The sequence below is a fragment of the Rhineura floridana genome, chromosome 12, assembly GCF_030035675.1.
Source record: "Rhineura floridana isolate rRhiFlo1 chromosome 12, rRhiFlo1.hap2, whole genome shotgun sequence".
Taxonomy (NCBI): Eukaryota; Metazoa; Chordata; class Lepidosauria; order Squamata; family Rhineuridae; genus Rhineura; species Rhineura floridana.
In genome coordinates, this window is record NC_084491.1 from 3531112 (window position 1) to 3557818 (window position 26707).

The 26707-nt window shown below is 45.4% G+C and overlaps 1 protein-coding gene across 1 annotated transcript in view; it reads right to left on the reverse strand.

Annotated features, from left to right (window-relative positions):
* Positions 1 to 218: 218 nt before the first annotated feature.
* VAMP5 (vesicle associated membrane protein 5) overlaps positions 219 to 26707 on the reverse strand; it is a 32146-nt gene continuing 5657 nt past the window's right edge. The window contains exons 2-3 of the mRNA XM_061593113.1: positions 4253 to 4390; positions 219 to 2105 (exon numbers count right to left, since the gene is read on the reverse strand). Coding sequence (XP_061449097.1) covers positions 1911 to 2105; positions 4253 to 4390 — 333 coding nt within the window. The 3' untranslated portion in view covers positions 219 to 1910. The remainder of the gene's footprint in view (positions 2106 to 4252; positions 4391 to 26707) is intronic.

Genomic DNA, 26707 nt, shown 5'->3' on the forward strand with positions numbered 1-26707 from the left:
AGCTATAGCCAACTGATGGGCCTTACCCCCATACCCTTTTTGGGGATCACAGTCCTGAATTCAGGGACAGGCTTCTGGCTTTCCTTGTATTCAGGCTTGGAACTCCTGATGGCAAACTCTGGGTCATCATCACCTCTACTTGATTCCTTTGCTTTGCCTCTACATCTTTGTCAGTCCCTTTCCAGTAGACGTTGCAATCCACATACAGTCAGCCATGGTTAGAAAACAACTATCTTTTACTGTTCTTGACACAGAAGAGAGCTCTTAGGGCAGAAAGAGCAGTCTCAAACCAGCCTACACTTTTATAGCACACAATTTAAGTTTAAATGTGCAGTGCACTTAACAAACACACCTTTCTTCCCAGCTGTCCTATTTAAAGTATGAGACATTTTTTCACAAATTATTACTGGAAATGACCAACATCAAGCTGAAATTGTCCAGCCCCTGGAGCACAGTACTGAGGCTAGGTGTGTTTTTGGCTGTTTCCGCGCCACTGCATCTTTGCTGACGTCCTTAAACTTTTGTTCCTTATTACTCTGGGCAACTTATGCTTTGTGGGTTGCACCCTCTTTACAATATCTGGGGGCTCTCCCTCCCACAATATGGAGCTTTCATTGAATTGATTTGTGCATAGGCAGATCCCCCACACATATATTATCCTGCTAAATAGGGGTGTGTAAAAAGAAAGCTGTGTCTTAGAAGATCACTAAATAGGCAGCGATGTGCAAATAATAATAATAATGAAGAGTGATAATATATTAACAAAAATGGCCAAACATCAGGCCATGTTCATTTTAAGAAGAAAAAACCTGCCCCCACCCAAAAAAGCAGCTAAAGCTTTGCTAGTGCTAAAATGGCACAGCAGTAAAGCTGCACCAGTTTTCACATCTAACAAAATCCTGAAGTACAGCACATATTGCAACACAGCATGTGCTGCATGTGTGAAGCATGCAAATGGTAGTGACATCCTGGAGAAGAGAATTTGACCTGTGCAGACATAGCTTTTGCTGTAAACCCTCCAGCTTCGAAAACATGGCTTGTTGCACGATTGAGGAGCAACAGCTACTTTCCCTGTAAATATCCTCACTGATAATGCTGCAAAGTATTTTAAAAAAACAAAGCTGGTTCAAGACATGTTGGTGCCTGAGGCAGAAAATCCAAATAGCACCCTTCACATCTCACCCCAAATTAACATGAGACAATCCAGGAGAAGTTATCTTAGGCAAGCCCCACTGAAATGAATGGGGCCTGCACTGGAGCCTTGCTGGGCTGTGCCCCACGCCTCAGATTTGTTTCCTACTCTGCCACCCTTCAAGATGTCCAGACTCAGCTGCTTGGAGCTACTGCCTCTTTTTGCACATCATGATATGAAGCACAACATCTAGATCCTCTATATGGCAAAACCTCACGAGTAGAACTCGCAGGATGCAGAAAAAGCAGGACTCGCCCCTCCAATACACAGATATACACCTGCAAATATGCCTGTGGTTAGCAACTTCACCGTGGGTGTAGGCAGAGTAGCAGACAGTGGTCAGAGCAATGTAGAGCCACAGAGGTACTCTAATCTAGAAGTTTGAAAGCAGAAATGCAAAGACTATTCATAAGCCTTGATTAACATGTGGCACAGCTCACAAATAGCTGAATGGGACTGCAAACCATACAGCATCTTGCCATTTAGGAATGAGCATAGATATTGGAGGCACATTATCGGAGCATGGTCACTGGGTACTAGACAACGGTGGCTGCAGGTTTTGCTCCAGACATGTTGCTGTTGCTGCAATGAAATCTGTGACAGGAGCTCTACACAACTGCCAAGTCCTGCTCAAGTCCACCCAGAATGCACAGAGGCAAGGAAATAGGAGGTGCCCTTGTGGGTTGGAGAAGATTCTGGGCTTGTCTCAATAAGCCACTCAGTCCCCGCCGGCGTTGGCCTTTGCTGCAGCATCCGAGTTCCCAGAACCGGAGAGGGTGTAGTAAAGAACTATAGCCAGAATGATGATGAGGATGACCCCGGCAGCCACACCCCCCAGGATGATCTTCCATTTCCGGTTCTCCCAGCGCTTCTTCTGGGCCAATGTTTTTGTTGTCTTGTTGAAGACAGCACCCTAGGAAAAAACAGAGAAGGGATGCATCCTCTATTATTAATATGCATACAGGATCATTAATCACCCACTCTCCTCAGGGGCTCTCAGTGGTCTCCCACCCAAGTTACAGATCAGGGTCACCCACCCATTTAGGCTCAGCCGTTCTGCAGCACCAGGTGCTCACTGCAGGGAGACAGGTGAGACCAACGGCAGGTTTGCAGTGCTGAAGCTGCCGCACAAACATGGGATTTGGTGTGGGATGCAGGGCTTGGAACATTTCAGCTTTTGTTGAAAGAAAGAAAAGTAACTAAAGACTGTGAGCGCTCCCAGGAGACCCGATTATTGAGCAGTCATCCTGATTTGTTTGCCGGGAGAGTAGACGACAGTGGCTATTTAATAAGCATCTGCTCTGATTTGTTTGGCCAGATGAAGCCAAGTCAAAGCCATGTGGGTTCTCCCACACTTTCCAGTGCATTTTCCCTGTCATTTCCTTGTTGCAAAAGGGCTGATCTTTTGGGAAAGTGGGTTTGTTGCACAAGAGCTCCAAATCAGCTTTAACTGCACAACCTGAATTTGCTGGTATGTGATTGAATCCCACCCCAAAACAAGCAACAGTTTGGAAGACCCCCTATGAAGATGGCACTGGGCTTCTATTTTAATTTAACTTCTAGAGGGCCAAACTAAATGCCATCTCAGGAAACAAATGGTCCTGCCCACATGTTTGCTGAGGTCATAGGGAATGCTGGGGGCAATTGCGGGGGGGGGAGGGGAGCAGCAGCACACACCTCACACAACTTCCCCCTGCAAATGCTCCTCCTGCGGCCTTTTCCCCCTCCTGCTGGAATCACTTTCAGTTTCAAACCTTGGTTGGGAAAAATAAAAATGCAAGAGGCAAATGAGGCCACTGGAAGCATTAAACAGCCCTCCACCAATATCTCTTCGTATGATGAGGAAGAAATGGTGTGGGGATACCTATATTTCCCTTGTCTAGTCTCGCCCTGGGAATATCAGCTTTCATTTTGATTTTAAAAGGGAAGATTTCTAGCCCTCATGGTTGCAAAGAGATGCTTGCAAGTATACGTGGCCAATAATGCCTGCTATATTCTCAGAAGCCAGAAAGGGGCCTGGAAAAGATCTCTGGTGGTTGTGGGCAGAGGAGGAGTCAATGCCCTGCAGAGTTCATTGCTGTTTCCTGTGACTAGCAAATCAAAACCTAGAACAAATTATGCAAAGTAGTTAAAAACAGGTGGGGAGGGGGAAGAATTATGCAAAACGAGGTTCAGAGCTCATCTGTTGGAGGGGCTTTTAGTAAAGAATGCAAAACATCCCTCTTACAAAAGCGAGTGCTATAGATCATACTGTGTTACTGACACTGTCATTTTAAATTGTGTATTATAAGTATTTTTGTTGGAAGCTTCCTTGAGATTTGGAGACACAGAATACAAGAGGAAGGAAGGAAGGAAGGAAGGAAGGAAGGAGGAAGGAAGGAAGGAAGGAAGGAAGGAAGGAAGGAAGGAAGGAAGGAAGGAAGGAAGGAAGGAAAAGATAAAAGATGGAAATGGACTCAGTTTGCACAATGTATAATTACGGTGTAGAGTTTGGATTGCCTACTATAATGCTTTAAGTTTGTTCAGCATGGAATCCACACATTCCCCACTATTTCTGTGGAAATTTCTTAAACCAAAAGAAGAAAGAGATCTAGATTTCTCGTTGGGGATGGAGGTGGGCAGGTGAGCAGCCATCCCCAGCCTGGTCACCTCCTTTTGGATCACAACTCCCTCCAGCCACAACCAGCACAGCTGCCCCATCATTCCTGCGGCCTGCCCCATCATCTCCTTGAAGAAACCAAAGACCCCCACCCACCCTTGGCAACTACCAGGATTCTGCTGACTCCCCTCACCCTACTTCAGGCTCTGCAAGGGAGGGGGAAGCCCACACTGACTGGGGCCCCTTAGTGTGACTCGTAGGGGAAGAAGGAGGAGATCATTTTGATGCAGAAGGCCACCTGCTTCTTCTGCTCTCAAAGGCTCAGGATGAATGACAAGGACGAGCCACTGCAAAGGATCCCCCTCACCTGCTGTGTGCAAAAGGCCACCATTCCCAGTGCTGTATGAGGATGTTTGGAAAGGCCATTGCGCTCCATTCATCCTCCCACCACAGCCATGTACCTGGTTACGGAGTTCATCTGCCCTTTCATCGAGCTCTCTGAGCTTGCCCTCACGATCCAGCACTTTGTTGTAGTTCTCTAACATGATCTCCGTCACATCCTCTGCCTCCTTCTGGCATCGCTTCAAATTGCTTTCCCCCTGCAGAAAAGAAAAAGGTGGATCAGGCCCTATGGCTACCTATTAGCTACCTTCCCTCCCCTTAAATATTAGACAGGCGCCATCTCCATTATCTTTTTGGCGCCTACTGAAGACCTTCCTCTTTCAACAAGCCTTTTGAGTAGAGACTTTATCCCAGTCAGTGCTGGAATTGCTTTTTAATATGTTTTTAAAACTTTTTTTAAAAGATTTTTTAAAGCTTTTTTTAAAAAAACAAACAAACATGTTTTTAAACATGTTTTGTTTTAATATGTTTTTAAGGATGTTTTGTTGTAATACATTTTAAAGTCTGTTTTTATGATGTGTTAGGGTGTTTTTAGTGCTTTTGTTTATTGCCCAGGGCTCCTATTGGGAGGAAGGGCGGGATCTAAATCTAAATCTAAATCTAAATCTAAATCTAAATAATAATAATAATAATAATAATAATAATAATAATAATAATAATAATAATAATAATAATAAACAGCAGCAGCAGTAGGAACTCTGGTCCCTTGTGCCACTTGGAGCCCAACTGCAGCAGCAGAGGAAGGCGCTGCTGAGACACAAGACACAAAGCACTTTTGGCTCCTATGAAACGAGGGATCTGCGTGGCCGTGGTCCAGGTGTAGACAGATGCCTCAAGGAGTGGGGTGGGTGTGACTAAAGCAGCATTCTTTCAGCCAGACTTTGCAACCTGGTGCCCTCCAGATGTTGCTGAACTACAGCCATACTGGCTGCGGCTGATGGGAGCTGTAGTCCAACAACATCTGGAAGGCACCAGGTTGGCAAAGGCTGCTTTAAGTGATAGGGATGTGTGGGAGTTTTGTTCAGATGTACAATCTTTTGTCCAGGACCAAATCCACGTATTTGCAGTACCGACTGCCTGCAACCTGAAGTCAAAACCTTTTGCCTGAGCAGCTTTTCTACTGTTTTTAAATGACTTTTCCTTTTATCCGGAGCAATACACGTAACATACATGCAACGTTTTAAAATTAAGGAGAGACAAGACACAAGATATATTCAGCATCCTAACTGCTGATGGGTTTCTCTAACTGCATTTCAAAGCCAGGAGGAAGATGGACTCCCCTTGGAAAGAGAGGAGTTGTTTTTTGTTTATATTTGCATTTATTTATTTACTATGAAATGTACAATTGTACTTCATTTTTTTGTAATTGTCACCAAAGCTCTGTTGTTCTAAGTGATTCCTAAAATTTCTGTCTTAAACTTATTGGGTGTTAACCAATGGATTTGTACTCAAAACAGACCCATGGAAATTAATGGACTTAAATTACTAAGTCCAGTCATTTCAGTGTGTCTCCTCTGAATATAGCTAATACTGGATATCACCCATTAACTTTCTAACCAGTGAGTGATCCATATTTTGTTATTAGTAATTCCACTTGAGATGTAGATTGCATTGGTTCTGTTACCATCAGAATTACATCATCAACATATAATTTTATTTTTTCCTCCCTCTCCTTCACCCCTTCTATTTTTTCACTCCTCTTTTGTCTTACTTGCAAAGGGCTTTAAAAGCTAGAACAAGGGGATCTGCTGATGAAGGGCACCCCTGACTTGTAGCCACTGTGAGGTCAAAAACAAGTGAAATAAATCCACTCGTGCATATTTTATTTATTCAGAAAGTTATATGCTCTTCAGCACCTGACCAAATCATAAAACAAAATTAACACAATAAAAATGCAATTGTGGTCATAAATAAATAATTGCAGCAGAGCTGTAAAAACACATTAAAAGCCAATAAAAACAGTAAAGCGGCAGATTAAAATCAGCTCACTGATGTGCTGGAAAGTCTGCTTTTCCTGGTGCCAGTAGTGTAGTGACAAATTTAAAAGTCCAGGATCCCTTCATGAGTCACCAGGATCGGCCTCACAGGCCAAATTGGACAGGTGACTGGGGGCACCTACCTGTCAATCACATGACATTATCCAACCCACTTATCAAAACCCCTTGCAGGGGGTTCCCAAGCCACAACATCCTATAGGCTATCAGCTGCTTGGACATTGCTGCACAGGGGGTGTTGCTTCCCAAAGCACCAAACACAGAGCTAGCAAAGTGGTTGTTTCTCCCCTCCCCATGGGGGTGGGGACAAAGAAGCTGGTATTTTACAGGCATCGCTGCCTGCAAGAAAGGTCCCTCTCACAGCTGATCTGCAATAAGTATATATCTCCCCCCTGTGGTTTGCATATCAGCTGAGAGAAGGACTTCTCTCTCGCACATGATGCCTGTAAAATACAAGGGGCATTGCTTGACAAGTGTTTCTTTCTCTTTGCACAGACTCACTGGAGCCAAAATGGGGAGAGAGGGAGAGAGGGCTAGGAGAGTGAGGTGGCATTTCCTCAGAAAGAAGGGGACAAAGCAAGGCTGAAGAAAGGGAGAAGGAAGGCTGCCTGTAAAATACAAGGTGAATTGCTCGTAAAGCAGTTCTTTCCCCCTCATTTGTGCTTTTTGCAGATTTGTCTGAGAGAAAGGGGAGGGGGAGGGGAAGAGGGAGGCTCAGGAAGGATGAGGGAAGACAGGAAGAGCAAAGGGCTAAGAAAAATGAGGCTGTCTGTATTTTACAGCTGTGAGAAGGAGTTCTGTCTTGCGCAGTGATGTCTGTAAAATACCCCCACTGTTCTTCGCCCTTTGTCGCTCTCCCCTCACCCTCCACTTTCTCCCAGACAATCTGCAAAAAGCACCACTGAGGAAGAAAAACATGCTTTGCAAGCAATGCACCTTGTATTTTACAAGCAGACTTCCTTCTTTCAGCCTTCCTTCCTTCATCCCCCTTCTCTGTGAGAAAATGCTGCTTTGCCTCACTCTTAGCCCCATCCTCCCTCTCCTCCCCCCCCCCCATGTGGCTGTCTTCACCTGCCCTCCGTGTTAGCTGCTCTGGGTCTGCCTGGGACTGTTTGAAAGCCCATTTTAGAAAGGTTCTGATGCAAACCTCCCCTCAAATCAGGATTGGCCGTCCCTGCTCTTCTCAGTAAACTTCGCTCTCTTAACTCCTGCTGACTCTCTACCTCCTTGTGTTTCTCTCCTCCCCTCAACAACAGATGGTGGGAGCCAATTAGCACGCAAAGAGAATCATGCTGACTGCTGGTTAGCTGTAGTGACTCCTGACCTTGCTGGATTCTCTGGCTATGTAGCTTTTAAAAGCAAGCATACACTTGGCATTTGGGAATTGCTGTGGCTTGATTGCCTGTAGAGCAGACAGAGGAACTGCAGGAGGGGGCCTCCTGCAAAAAAAGTAAAGGGGCTGCGTCCTGAAGCTTCCCCCCAGGAAAACATACCTGCCTGGTGCCAGAAGGCTATCAAATTCAGTACCTGGGGAGCCTCCCTGGAAAAAGCATTCTACCTGCAGGAAACCACAACTAAGAAGACTTCTCTCTCTCTCTTCCTGCCACTCAGTCACTACCCCAGTCTCTTCAGTAACCTAGGGGGACTCAGAGAAGGGACTCTGATGTTGAATGTAAAGTTTAGGCAGGAGAAGACATTCTGTGAATTACCCTTTGTGGCACATTTTGCACTCAGATCTGCCTTTCACTTTTGGTACAAACAGCCAAACTTAGCACCCTTGTGGTTACAGAGATGAAATGAAATGTGTGAGCAGCTGAAAAAAGCCAGAAAGGATTGTGTGTGATCTTCACAGACAGGATTTTCAGGCTCACGAGCACTCCCAGTCCTTCCTCCATTGCTCCCATTCCCAAGATCTGTCTTTGCAAATTCATTTCCTCTTGTTTTTATTTACACTTTGGTTCAACCTTCCACCTGCCCTTCTCCAGTACCTGGTTTTAAAAATGAACATGCCGTTCCAATTCCTAAAGAAGAAGAAAAATAAGGGTGTATGCTAAGATGAGAAGCATGAACAGAAAACTCATTTAAAATATTGTTACACACATGCCACTTCTCCAAGCAGTGTGGATGTTCCAGGGACATATCACCCAGCTCTGGTTTCCTTGAAGGAGAAATCACTGGAGACTTAAGGCAGGAATGGGGAACCATTTCCAGTTTGAGGGCCGCATTCTTTTAGGCAGCCTTCTGGGGGCCACACACCAGTGATGGCAGGGCCAGAGGCAAAAGTGGGCAGACCAATGAATGTAAACATGACCTTTCTGCCCACACTCGCACAGCGCTCTCTCTCCTCCATCCAGGCAAGCAACAGCATGATCAGACTTCAAGGATAGCAGCCAGGAGAAAAAAATATGCAGGCAGAGGTGTGGCCTCAAGCGAGGGGGTGTGGCTGAGGAGGGGGTGTGGCCTCAGGGATTCCCAATAGCCAGAGAGGACCAGAGGGCCACATTTGGCCCCCGTGGCTAAGGTTTGCCACCCCTGACAAGGTATTTTCTAATATATTTGAGTTTGTGTAATCCAATTTTACTTAATGCAACTGTGGAAATTTTGGAATTTTTCTCATTTGTTGTTGTTATGTGCCTTCAAGTCGATCACGACTTATGGCGATCCTATGAATCAGTGACCTCCAGCAGCATCTGTCATGAACCACCCTGTTCAGATCTTGTAAATTCAGGTCTGTGGCTTCCTTTATGGAATCAATTCATCTCTTGTTTGGCCTTCCCCCTTTTCTGCTCCCTTCTGTTTTTCCCAGCATTATTGTCTTTTCTAGTGAATCAGGTCTTCTCATGATGTGTGCAAAGTCTGATAACCTCAGTTTCATCATTTTAGCTTCTAGTGACAGTTCTGGTTTAATTTGTTCTAACACCCTATTATTTGTCTTTTTTGCAGTCCACGGTATGAGGAAAGCTCTGCTCCAACTCCACATTTCAAATGCATTGATTTTTCTCTTATCCGCTTTTTTCACTGTCCAACTTTCACATCCATGCATAGAGATTGGGAATACGATGGTCTGAATGATCCTGACTTTAGTGTTCAGTGATACATCTTTGCATTTGAGGAACTTTTCTAGTTCTCTCACAGCTGCCTGTGACGCCCTTCCCTGGCTCTCCCTGTCAGGTTCCTACCTGCTCGTGGTTACTGCCTGTCTCTAGGCACCACCAGGGACTCCACCAGTCCGGACTGTCCTTTTTTATGGTTTCTCTCCCCGCTCTAGCACAGATCTCAACAGATCCCCCTGCTAGGCAGCACCACCAGTCACGTCCTATAACCAGTAGTCCCAGAGACTCGGCCTGAGTCTCCCTCAATTAGGTTACCTCTGTGACTGCGTGCTTAAGCTGTCCCAATCCCTTTGATTTACTCAGACTGCTTGTGGTGTTATTCTTCCCTTCCCCGCTGCCACCATTTGTTATCCTTCAGCCTTGGTCATTACCTTACCCTCCCTTCTGGTCTGTGAAACCCCAGCCAAGGATCAGGCCTTTGGTAAACCAAAAGTATTTATTAAATAACAGAAATAACAAGATTACTTTTCTAATGGTACTTAAGCATATGGTTACATCTATTCCTGAGCTACTGGTCTTAGTATTAATCCGAACTCCACCCTCTCCTCACATCCACCAACTCTCCACACAATCTCCTCTCAAAACCCACCAAAACAACCCTCTCAAGCCCACCAACGTCCACCCAGATTCCACTGTCATCCTTCCATTTATACTGTCAGCCATTTTAAACATTCAGCCAATCATCCAACATTCTACAGCCCATTCACTCCCCCTTCCTCTTTCATTCTACTTACCATGTATCTCCTATACAAACAGCACTTACCCTATTTACACTAATACAGGAACATCACATTTCCCCCCCCCTTAAAACAACGGCAGAATATTATTCCTGTTCCAGGATTTATACGTCGCGTTAACAATATAACAAGTCTCTATGGGGAAAATGTCTTTCTTTGTTCCTCCGTCTGGTCACGTCACTGCAGTCCCAGCCACTTGCCTGGAAAGTCCATCGGCCAGTACATTGTCCTTGCCTTTGATGAACTGGAAGTCCACTTGATAGTCTTGTAGGGCCCAGGACCACCTCTGCAGCATAGTGTTATGGTTTTTCATAGTCTGCAACCATAACAAGGCCCGATGATCCGTTGTTACCGTGAATCTTCATCCCCACACGTATGGGCGCAACTTGTTCAGTCCCCACACGACCGCTAGGCACTCCTTTTGGACCGACGAATAGTTTTTCTCCCTCGGCGTCAGCTTGCGACTCAGATACGCCACTGGATGTCTGGTGCCTTCTCTCTCCTGCAGCAAGACGACTCCCAGCGCGAGGTCTGACGCATCTGTAGCCACGATGAATGGTTGCTCATAGTCTGGTGCTATTAATATGGGTCCTTGGCACAAGGCTTGCTTCAGCAGATCAAAAGCCTTCTGACATTCATCCGTCCATACCACACGCTCAGAACACTTCTTCTTTGTTAATTCATGCAAGGGGGTTGCGATTTCCCCAAAATTTCTCACAAACTTCCTATAAAATCCAGCCACACCCAGAAATGCCCTTACTTGTTTTTTGGTTAAGGGGATCGGCCACGCTTGTATTGCCTCCACCTTGCTCCATAAGGGGGTGATTTTCCCACTCCCCACCTTATGTCCTAACTAGATTACTTCCTTTAGTCCAAACTGGCATTTCTTAGCTTTTATTGTGAGGCCTGCTTTTCTTAAGGCCTCCAATACTGTTGTCAGGTGTTGGACATGCTCAGGCACCGACTTGCTAAAAATGGCCACGTCATCGATATAGGCCACTGCAAAATCTGACATGCCTCGCAACACAGTATTGATTAGCCTCTGAAATAAACTTGGTGAGTTCCTTAGTCCCATGGGTAAGGTCACAAACTCATATAACCCATCTGGTGTACTGAAGGCAGTTTTGGCTCTGGATTGCTCGTCTAGTTCCATTTGCCAAAATCCTTTACAGAGCTCTAACGTAGAGATAATGGTTGCTGCCCCCAATAACTCTAACATTGTGTCTACCCTGGGCATAGGATACGCATCTGGGACCGTGATTTTATTGATTAGCCGATAATCAATGCAAAATCTTGTCGTTCCATCTTTTTTCGGAACCAGGACAATACTTGAGGCCCAGGGACTGATGGATTCCCTGATCACTCCTAATTCCAGCATATCTTCCACCTCCTTTTTGATCTCACTCAAAACTTTCCCATTCACACGGTACGCCATAGATCTGATTGGGGCATGATCTCCAGTATTAATGGAATGTTTGGCTATACTGGTTCGGCCAGGTTTATTACTAAAGAGATTCCCATAGTTTTTCAAAACTCTCTTAATCTCTTCTTTTACTTCCTCCTTCACCTCCTCTGACCACTCCACTTGATCTACCCCTCCTTTGTCTTTGCTATTTTTACTGCCCTTGCCTGAGCAGGATTACTAATGGGGTTGGCAACCTCACATTGAAAACGTAGGTGCCCCAGTCTACCACATTTGTAGCATAATTTCTCCTCTGTTTTAGGGTACACAGATCCACTCAGGGGTGTCCTGTGCCCTTCAGATTTTACTGGAGGACTCACTCGCTGTGGCACCACATCCTTTCTGCCACCATTATATGGTCTGGGTTTAAACTCTCTTGATGTTTTCCCCACCCAGCCAGTTCTGTTGGAGGCAAAGTGATCCGCCATCTCTGCGGCCTCCTGCACCGATGTAGGGGAACGGTCTTTGACCAGGAGCCTTATTTCTGGTGGTAACTGATGGTATAATTGATCCAGTATCATGAGGCTTTTCACCTCTTCCACTGACTGAGCTTTGGCACTACTCATCCACTTTCCAAATATATCCATCAGCTTTGCTCCCAGTTCAACAAAAGACCTCCCTGCTTGGATCTGACAGTTTCGGAATAATTTTCTAAAGTAGTCAGGTCCCAGTCTGAATCTTTTGTAGACTGCCTCTTTAAACTCAGCATAGGTGACGGGCCTGTCTGAGGGGAAATATTGGTATACCTCTGTCAATTCCCCTTTGATCAGGTTTGATAAATACTGCATGTATTTATCTTCAGGTAGCCCCCACAACTGAGCTGCCTTTTCAAAGGTTGTGAGATAAATTTGAGGATCTTGACCAGGCTCATACACAGCAAAGTCCTTTGGAGTAATTTTTATTTTTGCTCCATCTCTGTCTTTCCTTGTCTCCTCAGAGTGAAATTTCTCTCTATCCAATTTTAATCTTTCCCCTTGTATCTCGGCATCCACTCTCATTCTCTTAGTTTCCATCCTCAATCTCTCCTAACTCTCGCTGTTTATCTTTCTCTGCACCTTCCATCCTCAATCTCTCAGTTTCCAACTCCCTCTGTTTATCTTTCTCATCCATTTCAAAGACCCTCTGCTTGTCTTTTTCCTCAGCCTCCCATCTTAACTTCTCTCTCAAATATGTATGTATGTCTGAGTGAGTGTGTATGTTTATATGCTGTATATATGGCTGTATATATGGCTGTTTTTATACGTTTAATTGTTGTATATTTTAGTTGTATTATGTGCTTCGGAGAGAGTTTTATCCATCAGGCGGGGAGACTTGAGGGGGCCCCAATTGCCATAGTGATGGGCAAAGGAAGGTATGGCGCTGTGAGAAGGACGTGCCAGGTAAAGGGAACGCGGTCCAGACATGTTGTGGCTGTGCCTTGTTCCGGTCCTTCCCACACCCGCAAGGTCGTTGGTAGTCCTATCAGCCAACTCTCAGATCTCCAGTTGCTGTTATTAAATGCCAGATCAGTATATAATAAAACCTCCCTCGTCCACGATTTGATTGTGGATGAGGCAGCCGATCTGGCGTGTATAACCGAGACCTGGGTGGGTGAGCAGGTAGGAGTTGGTCTCTCTCAGCTCTGCCCACCGGGGTACTTGGTTCAGCATCATGGTAGATCTGAGGGTCGGGGAGCTGGGGTTGCTGTCGTCTATAAGAGTTACATCTTACTCACCAAGCACCATGTTCATTCAGTTACTGGCCTGGAGTGTTTGCACCTTGTGTTGGGCCAGAGGGACAGGCTGGGAATCCTTTTGGTGTACCGCCCACCTTGCTGCCCAATGGCTTCCCTAACTGAGCTGGCGGAAGTGGTCTCGGATATATTGTTGAGGTCCCCCAGACTAATAGTACTGGGGGATTTCAACATTCATGCCGAGACCACTTTGTCTGGCGCGGCTCAGGACTTCATGGCTTCCATGACAGCCATGGGGCTATCTCAATATGTTAGTGGTCCAACACATGTATCGGGCCACACTCTAGACCTTGTTTTTGCTACTGAGCATGGGGAAAGTGATCTGGATGTGGGGAGTTTTACAACACTCCCTTTGTCATGGACAGACCACTGCTTGCTGAAGTTTAGATTTTCAGTAACCTCTTCCCTCTGCAAGGGTGGGGGACCTATTAAAATGGTCCGCCCCCGGAGACTAATGGATCCTGAAGGTTTTCAAAGGGCTCTGGGGGATTTTCCGGCTGATAGGACTGGCGCTCCTGCTGAAGCCCTGGTCGCTCTGTGGAATACGGAGATGACCCGGGCTGTAAACACGATCGCTCCTGCACGCCCTCTCCTGTGTAGAGCTCATACAGCTCCATGGTATACTCCGGAGCTGAGAGCGATGAAGCAAGATAGGAGGCGGCTTGAGCAGAAATGGAGACGAACTCCCGACGGATACAATTATGCGCTGGTTAGTGCTTCGACTAAGCTCTATGTACGAGCAGTGAAGGCAGCTAAAAAACATAATTTTGCTGCCACTATTAAATCATCTCTTTGCCGCCCAGCGGAGCTCTTTCGAGTTGTCCGGGGGCTTCTCCATTCAAACCCTCCGGACACGGTGGAATCATCGGAGGCCCGCTGTAATCAGTTTGCCGATCACTTCCAGAATAAGATCCCATGTATCTGCCAGGACCTAGACTCTCAAGTTATAGCAGTAGATCCTAGTGAGATGTCCGGAGCACAGTCTTGTCCTGTTTTGTTGGATGAGCTTCAGTTGGTTCAACTCGAGGACGTGGACAAGGTGCTTGGACAGGTACGTGCAACCACTTCGGTACTGGATCCTTGCCCCTCCTGGCTGATAAAAACTAGCAGGAATGGAACAGGTAGCTGGGCCAAGGAAGTGATAAATGCCTCTTTACGAGAGGGAGTGGTCCCGGGCTGTCTGAAAGAGGCAGTGGTGAGACCACTTCTGAAAAAGCCTTCCTTGGACCCAGACAATTTTAACAGCTACAGGCCAGTGGCGAATGTTCCATTCCTGGGCAAGGTCTTGGAACGGGTGGTTGCTGGCCAGCTCCAGGCGCTATTGGATGAAACTGATTATCTAGATCCATTTCAATCGGGTTTTAGGCCCGGTTTTGGCACTGAGACAGCCTTGGTCGCCCTGTACGATGACCTATGTCGGGAAAGAGACAGAGGGAGTGTAACTCTGTTGATTCTCCTTGATCTCTCAGCGGCTTTTGATACCATCGACCATGGTATCCTTCTGGAGAGGCTCGCGGAGTTGGGAGTTGGAGGTACTGCTTGGCAGTGGTTCCGCTCCTACTTGGCGGGTCGTCTCCAGAAGGTAGTGCTTGGGGAACATTGCTCGACACCGCGGGCTCTCCAATATGGGGTCCCGCAGGGGTCAGTTTTGTCCCCCCTGCTTTTTAATATCTACATGAAGCCGTTGGGAGAGGTCATCAGGAGTTTTGGAGTGCGTTGTCATCAGTATGCTGATGACACGCAGCTCTACTTCTCCTTTTCATCTTCTTCAGGTGAGGCTGTCGATTTGCTGAACCGTTGCCTGGCCGCGACAATGGACTGGATGAGAGTTAACAAACTGAAGCTCAATCCAGACAAGACTGAGATGCTGTTGGTGGACGGGTTCTCTGATCGGATGGTGGATATATACCCTGTCCTGGATGGGGTTACACTCCCCCTAAAGGACCGGGTTCGTAGTCTGGGAGTCTTTTTAGACTCTTCCCTCTCACTTGAGGCTCAAGTAGCCTCGGTGGTTAGGAATGCGTTTTACCAACTTCGGTTGGTAGCCCAGCTACGTCCCTATTTGAGTAAAGAGGACCTTACATCAGTGGTACATGCTCTGGTAACCTCATGTTTGGATTACTGTAATGCGCTTTACGTAGGGCTACCTTTGAAGACAGTTCGGAAGCTACAACTAGTGCAAAATGCGGCGGCCAGATTGTTGACAAGGACCAAGCGGTCCGAGCATATAACACCTGTTCTGGCCAGCTTGCACTGGTTGCCAATATGTTTCCGGGCTAGATTCAAAGTGTTGGTATTAACCTATAAAGCCTTATACGGTGCGGGACCACGATACCTTGCGGAACGCCTCTTCCGATATGAACCAGCCTGTGCACTACGTTCTGCTACAAAGGCCCTCCTCCGGGTTCCAACTCACAGGGAGGCCCGGAGGGTGATGACAAGATCTAGGGCCTTCTCAGTGGTGGCCCCCGAACTATGGAACAGTCTCCCCGAGGAAGTACGCCTGGCGCCAACTCTGCTCTCCTTCCGGCGCCAGGTCAAAACCTTCCTATTCTCTGAAGCATTTGAAGTTACACTGATTTACTTTTTAAAATGTTTATTGTATTGGATTGATGATTGTATTTTAGTATTATTTTGTTATTCATTGTATTTTTATGCTATTTTATGTTCACCGCCCAGAGAGCTATTGCTAGTCGGGCGGTATATAAATTTAATAAATAAATAAATAAATAAATAAATAAATAAATACTCTATATAAGCGGGATTGCTTAAGTATCCTTCTGGGGTCTCTTCCCTGACAGGTTGTTTTTGCTGGGCAGTTGCAAATCCTATAACTGCTACCCTCAGTTCATCTACCCCTTTACCCTCGTGAGGTAAATTGAATGTTCTGCACTTCTCCACCAGCTCCTCTCTTTTCATTTTTATATATTCAGCCATGGTGTTTGAGTTCACTCACTCTTTGCCACACACTCTTTGCCAGTCACTCTCACAAGTAATCTTGTTTTGTTATTTCTGTTTGCCACACCACTGTTAGGGATTCTCTAGTATTCGTACCACCGCTACAGCCAACACCTGTGACGTAGTCTCCTTTGTCACCACGTGTCTTTGGGACTCTCTTTGGTTCGTATCCCACCGCTACTGCCACCACCTGTGACGCCCTTCCCTGGCTCTCCCTGTCAGGTTCCTACCTGCTCATGGTTACTGCCTGTCTCTAGGCACCACCAGGGACTCCACCAGTCCGGACTGTCCTTTTTTATGGTTTCCCTCTCTGCTCTAGCATAGATCTCAACAGATCCCCCTGCTAGGCAGCACAACCAGTCACGTCCTATAACCAGTATTCCTAGAGACTCTGCCTGAGTCTCCCTCAATTAGGTTACCTCTGTGACTGCGTGCTTAAGCTGTCCCAATCCCTTTGATTTACTCAGACTGCTTGTGGTGTTATTCTTCCCTTCCCCGCTGCCACCATTTGTTATCCTTCAGCCTTGGTCATTACCTTACCCTCCCTTCTGGTCTGTGAAACCCCAGCCAAGGATCAGGCCTTTGGTAAACCAAAAGTATTTATTAAATAACAGAAATAACAAGATTACTTTTCTAATGGTACTTAAGCATATGGTTACATCTATTCCTGAGCTACTGGTCTTAGTATTAATCCGAACTCCACCCTCTCCTCACATCCACCAACTCTCCACACAATCTCCTCTCAAAACCCACCAAAACAACCCTCTCAAGCCCACCAACGTCCACCCAGATTCCACTGTCATCCTTCCATTTATACTGTCAGCCATTTTAAACATTCAGCCAATCATCCAACATTCTACAGCCCATTCACTCCCCCTTCCTCTTTCATTCTACTTACCATGTATCTCCTATACAAACAGCACTTACCCTATTTACACTAATACAGGAACATCACACTGCCCTCCCCAGTCCTAGCCTTCTTCTGATTTCTTGACTATTGTCTCCATTTTGGTTAATGACTGTGCCAAGGTATTGATAATCCTTGACAAGTTCAATGTCCTCATTGTCCACTGTAAAGCTGCATAAATCTTCTGTTCTCATTATTTTAGTCTTTTTGACGTTCAGCTGCAGTCCTGCTTTTGTGCTTTCCTCTTTAACTTTCATCAGCATTCATTTCAAATCATTACTGGTTTCTGCTAGTAGTATGGTATCGTCTGCATATCTTAAATTATTGGACCAACCCAATTCTTTGCTTTTTAGAAAACACCACATTTGGCTGTTCAGGAGGAGGAACTTACAACCTGAGAAAAATTTCCTACCACGTGAGAGTGGGATTTTTGGGGGGGGCAGAGGATTGGACAGATTCCCCACAATCACTAGGCAATGCTACCCAATGTGGCTTCTAATGACTTTTTTTTACATAGCACACTGCCTAAAATTAATCACTAGCTTTGCTAATATGAAAGTTGGCATGCTTTTCTTGTGTTCTGTACCTAACTACAAACCTGTGTGTTTCACTTAAGGCTGGAGACAGATCCAGGCTGCTGACGCGTTTAAAAACACACACCATTGTGTGTTTCTTTGTGTCTGGAACCCAACCTACAGCCTAAACCGTCTAATCCGGTTAAGTCTCCAATCTCCTCCTACACTCCATCTTGAGACTGTGAGCAAATGCAAACTTTGCAGCTACAACGTTACGCCAGCTCCCGCACCTCAACTTTGCTTCACATCCAGCCTGATGAAGAGTCAAGGGGAACTCCATAAACTGCTCACTATTTTATGACCTTTCGCTTGGTGCCAATAGAAATATTGTCCCACTGAAGGTTTGGGGATTTTTCTTATGGGGGAAAAACCTCTTGCGTGCAGAACTGCAGGATTTATCCCACTTGACAAATCTGGATGTGGGGGAGGTAGAAGCCCTACAACTGCACGAACGGGGCCCCATGAATCAGGCAGGGAGGCTATGCAGGGAGAAGAGGGTCAGGCCTTCCCTCCAATGTGCAGACGATGGTGGCACCCGGCTCATGGACTGTAACTGCATGAGAGGGTGAACCCCTAAATAAGACTAGGCTGGTTTTAGAACATAACAGGAGCCCTGTAACGAGGCCAGCCCAAAGGCCCATCAGGTCCACATCGTGTTCTCACAGTGGCCAGCTTGCCTGAACGTTCTATCTTCACAAGCAGGTGGCCATTTCCTTTTCGAGACAGTGCTGGCTGTTAAAAAGATGTTAAATACATCCTGAGCTTTGTCTCGTCCCTGCCTTGCTTGGACAGGCTTCTGATGCGTTCCATCCATAGAAAAACAATGTACATGCAGCGGCTGCTCCCCTCAAAAGTCCCTAATGACTCCCATCTCTTCAGACAGCTTTGTGATCTTCCAGGGGCCTTCTAAGGTGGGCGTCCTTGGAAGGTCATCTGGGGTCCTTCAATGGAAAGATCAGTAATGGCAAACCAGATTTTCTGAAAGACAATGGGGTGGCTTCATCCCTAGGGGTCACAAATGCATTCGTTACAGAGTTGGTTTTCAACGTGTTCTCTCTTCAGAGAAGATTTTCCAGAGTGATTTGCCAGCCTGCCAAGAGGCACTTGTTCATGTGCCAGTGGGGCCTGGCTGGCATCCTGCTTAAACTGAGTGGTCACTCTAAAACGCTCCCACAGCCTTCTGCACAATGCAGGAGATCCCCGGCGGGAGCCAAGTTCATCCAGAAAGATTTCCCTGTAGGCAAAGCATTTGAAAATCCCAGCGCCTACAGACTGTGGCAGGGTAGGCGAAGATGGCACTAAAAAAGTAGCACCATTCAGAAGAAGAAGAAAAAGAAGTTGATCCGGCCTTGGCCATTCCTGGCATGCATCTCCCTGGCCTCTTGGAATTAGACTTTCCCACAGGAAACAAGAAGCATATGCTAATCCATCATCTCAAATAGGCTGCTTCCTGCTGCTGCTATGGGTGGAGGAACGCTCAACCCAGTCGGAAATCCAAGCCAAAACCAGCAGGAAATGCAAAGCCCTTTTGACAAAGAGCCTGAGGCGACAATCGCAGCCCAAGCCAGCCTCCATTATACCAGACTAGCAGTGCATTGGGGAAAACTCCCAAGAAAGGGTGGAAGTTGAAGGTCACTGGGACGATGAGGAGTCTCTCCCCTCTGAGTCACAGAGATCCTTCCATTCAAGGAGCAGCAGAAGAGAAAGGTAAAAGGATGGTAACATGTATGGGGATTCGTGGCACATATTTGAAAGGGTAGTTCATGCTGATCCCCCATGATTTAGATGACCCCTTGCAAAAGATTTTTTTTAAATGCCTGGCAAGTTCCATTCTGCAGTCTGTATCTAATTCTGTATATTTTTATTTTACTTTTATCTGCAGATTCATTGCCAAAAGCTACTGTAAAGTGGTGTACAATAAGATGACATGCAAAAGATTATAAACAAACTAAAAGCAATAAAACAATTTCTACAATTGTACAATAAATATTCCATAAAATAACTGGGTCACACTTCAGGGAAAGCTTACTACAACAAACACGTTTTCAGTAGCCTCCTAAATATCAAGGCACTATGTGTGGGAAACCTGTGGAGAGATCAAATAGACATGTAGACGGTTGTGGTTGCCCATTTAATAATAATAATAATAATAATAATATTTAATTTGTGTGTCGCCTATCTGGCAGATAGCCACTCTAGGCGACGTACATTAAAATGGGATAAAATACAATAGTATCAAATGCAGTCACATTAATCTCAATAAATAAAATACTGGACAGTCATCAGTACATTTATAAAAACATTTACATATACAGCATATAATAGATGACAAAATCATGGAGATTAACCCATCCCAAAGATCTCAAAGGCCTGTTGAAATAGCCACGTCTTCAGGGCCTTGCGGAATACATCCAGGGAAGGGGCATGTCAGAGATCAAACGGGAGGGAGTTCCAGAGAGTGGGGGCTACCACAGAAAAAGCCCTCTCCCTAGTACCCACCAACCTAGCTGTTTTGGTTGGTGGGATTGAGAGAAGGCCTTGCGTGGCTGATCTGGTCGGGCGGCATAATTGGTGGCGGTGGAGGCGCTCTTTCTGTCTCCTAGACCTGCTAACAGCTTCATGGAATCCATTAAACAGAGCTGAGAGGGGGGAGGCTTTTTCATGACAACCACCACATTCCTAAGACTGTGTGGAAATGAGAATAGAGAGAGCAACCATTTGGGGCCAAGAATTGCCACCCAAAAGAACAGCTCTAGCTACAGCTGCCCAGGGTCTCCCTCACCAGCTGGATGGGGCAGGTTCTCAGCTAGCCCTGGACACTTCAAGGAGGTGACTTGCTTCTACTGGGAGGTGGGGGGCTCTCCAACACTGGAGGTATTTGAGAGGCAGCTGGACAGCCACCTGTCAGGTATGCATTAAGTTGGATTCCTGCATTGAGCAGGGGTTGGGCTTGATGGCCTGATAGGCCCCTTCCACCTCCAGTGATTCTATGACGTCTTTTGTTTCCAAGAAATCCAAAACTCCAGACACCCAAAAGGGTCTAATAGGATCATTCTTATCTAGGGGCAACCAACATGGTGCTCTCCAGATTTTGTTGGACTCCAGCCACCATCAGTCCCAGCCAGCATCGCCAGTGTCAAGGATGATGGGAGTTGGAGTCCAGAAACAGCATCTGGAGGGCACAACATTGGCTATCCCTGTTCCAATCTACAGATGGGAGACGTGCTTGTCTGGAAAACAGAGAGTAAAAGTAGAGGAGCGGAAAGGGAACAGAAATCTGGGTCCAGGGTATAGGTTAACATTTCTAGAACATTTATAGACCCAAGTAAATGTTGCTGCTTTAAGCAGCTAAGATACTAAGTATACATGTGGTTGGTCTCACTTCCCTAGGAGTCTGCCCACACCCTCAGGCAGGGCTGTGGAGTCGGTACGCCAGACCTTCGACTCCGACCCTGACTCCAACTCCTCTATTTTTCTACTGTCCAACTCCGACTCCGACTCCGATTCCGACTCCTTCATAAATGGCAAATGTTTATTAACTAGTAATAACACATTTACTGTACTAAAATGGTAGCACAAAGCATTTCATTACCACCACGTGAATCCAGAGCTTGGAAAAGTTACTTTTTTGAACTACTACTTCCACGAGCCCAATCCCTGGGCTGCCATTAACCAAGATGGAGGCTGAGGTTTCCCTAAGGTGCTGATGCCCCTACCGCCATCTTGGTTGATGGCAGGGATGTGCACGTGTAGCATCATGTGTGCCATCAACCAAGATGGCAGCGGCAGCTTCAGCCCCTTAGGGAAAACTCAGTTGCCATCTTGGTTCATGGCAGCCCAGTGCACGCAGCAGCAAAAGACAGTAAAGACAGGTAGGTGGTGTGTGTGTGTGTGTGCCGGGGCCCAGGGCAGGCTGATGCCCAAGGGCCCTGGCATGCCTGGTGACGGCCCTGGCCTCGAGATCCATGCATGTCCTGTTTGTGGTCAGATTATTGTGAAAACTCGATTATCAAGTATCCATACATGTGGGCTTTTTGGGGGGGTCTAAATTGCTTTCGCACTGGCCACTCCCCTAAGTCCACCCCTTTTCAGTGATTGGTCCATAACAATTGTTTGCTTTTTGCATGCATTTTCGGAAGAGTGCAGAAACATATATCTTTTTTTAATTCCCAGGCATGTGCAGGTTTGTGGATGTGCTATTGGATGGGAAGGAGACAGAGGGCTTGCCATATGATGGAGGAACACCCATGGACCGCCTATTGCAGGAAAGTCCATCGCATTGCGTCTGAGCCCACAGACATTAATGTGATTGATTATCAATACAGGAAAGCATATCGGTTTTTCTGTGGTATATCTAATGCGGTTTTTGTGAATGCAAAAATCCGTACTAGCCTGCAATGTCATATGGATGATGGTGAATTAATGAGGACACAAAGCAATAACATTGCAGATTATACCGTCGTATGGATGGGCCCTTTATCTGCAAAATGTGCAAAACGGTCACTAGAGGGCACCAGTGACTCTATCACTTCCCTGCCTTGACCAGATTTTAGAAGGCCTTTCACCATATTGAAGGGCTGCACTGGACAATGCTGAGTAGATGTAATAGTGCCAAAGAAGAAAGATTTCTTCACCATATTCAGGACCATCACCACCATAGAATTGACCCTAATAAGGGGCTCTTGTCTTCTGCCATTTATACTCTAAACATCTTCCCTTTCTTTTTCATTGTTCTCAGGTTCTCAAAAAAAATCAAGGAGCTGTCCAAACTCCACACAAACAGGGAGAGGGCATTGTGTGTGTTTGTGCGTCAGTGGCCCAGGTCATTTCCCCATTCCAGAGATCAACCAAGGGTGCTCAATGAGCATTCATCCTATTTAATGATCATTTATTCTGATTTGTTTGTGGGGAGGTTAGATGGCTCTGCTTCAAAGCAAGAGTTATCCCACATTTCCCCATCGCTTTCCTTATTCCAAAAACCCTGATCTTTTGGGGAAACAAGTTAGTTGTGCACAATCTGTCAAGAACAGCTAAATGTAAATGTACTGCCTTCAAGTCGATTCTGACTTATGGTGACCCTCTGAGGCTGAGAGGCAGCAACTGGCCCAAGGTCACCCAGTGAGCTTCACGGCTGTGTGGAGATTCGAACCATGGTCTCCCAGGTTGTAGTCCAACACCTTAACCACTACACCACACTGGCTCTCCAAGAACAGGCAAGGTTGGCCAAAGTAAAATGGCTTAGCCTGGAGAGATTGTGGCGAATATCTTGCATAGGTTTCTGGGATGCTTTAAGCTGGGAAAAACTAGAGCATTTCATACAGTCTGGCTGCATCTTGTTGGTCTAAAAGGGAGGCAGCCGTATCTTATCTTTACTATGGCCTGATACCAAGGTCAGGAGGCCTGAGTAGCCATAAATTAGCAGCCCTACCCTTGCAGTGAACCTCTGGACTATTCCATCATCAATAGATGTCATGATTGGCTAACTGGCCCTCTTGCTGTTGCTGGGCAAATTCCCATCAAAGAGGGGCTAATGCTTAACTAGTGGCCCCCATTTCATTTTGACTTACCTGTGTGATGTCCATTGATATAAGGAGCCAAGGGGACTGGCTGTTATACTTTTCTGTCTGTTTTTAGCTTAGCTAAGCTTTGTTTACTTATTTATTTATTATTTTATTTGTATCCTGCCGTTCCTCCCAGCAGCATTGTTATGTTACGTCCATGTGGAACTTTCTCACTGTATTTTTGTGCAGATGTTGACTATGCCTAACTCTGTTTAAGAGTGTTTGACTTAAAGGAATTGTATGCTGCTCTTCTTATATGCACATATTTTAGCTAATAAACGACGTCATATTAACTGGTGTGTGTTACTTGGGAGTTGACTACTGACTACTGACTTGGGTTGGCTTGAGGCTCCAGAGTAGTGAGTGTACAGTTTGGCCCTTGCTCTTGGGAATCTGCCAGTCCACTGGTACTCTGAGTTCCCCTTGATTCAGAGTGGGAGACCAAGTTAAGGAGTGGCGGCAGTCTACCTACCTTACAGGGTTGGTGTTTGGTCTAACACAACCCTGGTAAGGGAGGCATGGGGTGTGCCTGGCCAGGGTTAATTGCCCTGGGGTTAGGGAGTTGGACCCCAGATCCTCGACAAGATCGCCCAATAACTTTAATTGTGCCACCTGAATTTGCCAGGATGTGACTGAATCCCATCCCAACACAGCAACAGTCTGGAAGCGCCACAAGTCTATTATTTATTTATTTTATTATTTATTATATTTATCGTAGAAATCAGGGCTGTGAAGTCGGTACGTCAAACCTTCGACTCCAACTCCAACTCCTCGATTTTTCTACTGTCAGACTCTGACTCCTTCATAAATGGCAAATGTATATTAATTTATTAATATTAAAATATTAATTTTATTTTGAAGCTGGAGTTGGAGTCAGTACATTTCTACTGGCTCCGACTCTGACTCCACCCAAAATTGCTTCCGACTCCACAGCCCTGGTAGAAATAAAGCTAGAGTACTGTACAAACTATGTTATCTCATGGCTAAGTAGGCCCAGCAATAGGCCTCAATCTACCAAACACCAATTCTGAGCAGAGTACAAGTACTGATTAAACATGTAAAAATATCCTACTTAAAAGTGCACACATTTAAAAAACGTTTTATTCTTTTCTTCAGATTGCTAAAAACTCTTTTGGTTCTGCTTTTCAACCTATAAAATATACAATTATTTTTGTTTGTTAAAACAGTATATTTGTGATCATCTTATAACCAAGCATGGTCACTTGCTCAGCTTTTTTATATCTGAAGTCAGCAATGTCAGATTATTATAGTGCAAGTACTTCACATCCACCAGCTAAAGGGCTTGTGGAGGTTCTCAGCGTTGCAGCTTAGGATCCTTAAACTTTTTATCTCTGCAGATTTTATCTGTATTGTTTTTAATAGTATTTAATCTCTTTTGTAAATGTTGTTGTACACCACCCTGATATTTTGCATGAGGGGCAGGCTATAAATATTTTTTATAAATAAATAAATATTAGTCACTTTTTTTCAGAAACTCAAAGCGACTTGTGAAAACAAACATTAAAAACAAGTGTAAAAGTCCATGACAAAACTGCCAGGCATCATCATTACTGACTGTTTCTGTACCGTCCTTCCTCTCGTAGGACCTTTAACAGGTCAATAGTTGACTTTTGTGTTAACTGTATTTTTTTAGCGTTTTTATTGTACAGTTGTTTTTAACTTGTTGCAAACCGCTTTGATGTTTTTAAATGAAATAGTGGTATACAGATATATTTATAAATGAATAAATAGGAGCCTAGGGCAGTTCACAGCACAACAGAACAGACATTCAGTGAGAAAATTCGCTAAGGGACACCAAGAATCCATTTGGATCCATAAACTTTCAGGGCGGTCCAACTTAATGGGCCCCCCACCCCTACTGAGGGTTTCAGGTATCAGCTGTCCTCAACAGCCCAAACCTGACCAAGGAATTATGTGACCATAACTACAGAACTGATGAAAGTCCCTCATCCACAGATCAATATCATCCTGACCTGGGCTGTGTTCAGACAGAGGGTTTATTGCATTAGTTTTACTGATTGTAATGGTAGTGCTTACGTCCCTATTTTAAACGTTCCTTTCACACTGAAGTACCTGCTGCATTATGGAACGGTGACTTGTTGACTGATATACCGCCATGTCATGCTAAATCTCATTCACACCAGCGGGCATGGTGTGACACGACAATCAATGTCATTGGACATGTTGCTACTCCCCCACCCTTTCCACACATGCACACTTCTGATCTCCCATGAATCACCCAGGAAAAGAGCAGGAAAGAACTGCATGCTGGTATACCACCCCACATTTTGTTACTTTACTCCCATGATTTTCTGGGTTAATGGAATTTTTTTCTGGAAGCAATTAACAGGGAAATGTGTGCTAAACTTCCACTAGATTTCGCTACATTTCCAGAAGTGGGGTTTACATTGTGTGAAAGATCAAATAAAATGCAGAAATTTTCAGGCAAGGGAACACTGGGAAAATAGAATAAACTGCCACCTGAATGCAGCCTTCGAAAGCACACCAGATCTAGTGTGTGCCCAGCCAAAGGTGTCAGGCCAGATATAAACTGAGACAGGCTCATGTTTGCTATGGAGCCCATAAAGTCCGGGGCTGCTCCCCAAAAGAGGGTCTCTGCACGGATGTTAAAGCCCCCCAAGCCTCTACATTAGGGGTAGGAAAGCTTTTTCAAAGGACAATGTTACCTTCTGGGCAACCTTTTGGAGACTACATGCCGGTGATGGACGGGCCAGACTTACAAGCAGGCAGATCAACAAATGTAAACTTTATCTTTGTAGACTAGGCTAATTTCTACACATACACATCTCTATCCTCCCTCATGGTAAGCAAGTTCAAGGGCACTTTGCAGCCAGGCAAAAACACTCAAGGATGGTGCAAATCAGGGCCTGTAAAGGTTGCAGTCTGCAGAGCGTCCCAAGGGACGAAGAGAGAGGCCCAGAGGGCCACATTTGGACCATGTGCCTGAAGTTTCCCAACCCCTACTTTATTTATATATTTATAAAGGTTTTATTACAATCAAACGGTATATAAAACTTGTTAAAATTTTATATACTGTTTGATTGTAATAAAACCTCTAAGCAGTTTACAAAAATATTAAAAATATCAATTAAAAACAGCTAAGAATTTAGTAATTAAAAACATGCATAAGATAGTTAAAATTGACAAAAAGCTAAGAAAGATTAAAACACATCAATATCTACGTGTCTAGGCAGGTTTGCCTGAACAAAAATGTGTTAAAGGCACTCAAAAGAGTTCAGCAGAGGCACCTGCCTGATGCCAATAGGCGAGGAGTTCCAAAGTTTAGATGATGCCACACTAAACAATCCGTTTGGAACAAGTATTATGTGGCACCTGTAACAGTGTCAGTTCCACAGAGCGAAGTGCTCGAGTGAGCACATATGGGGTAAAGCAATCCTGAAAATAAACTGGTTCCAAGCTGAACCTGGTAACA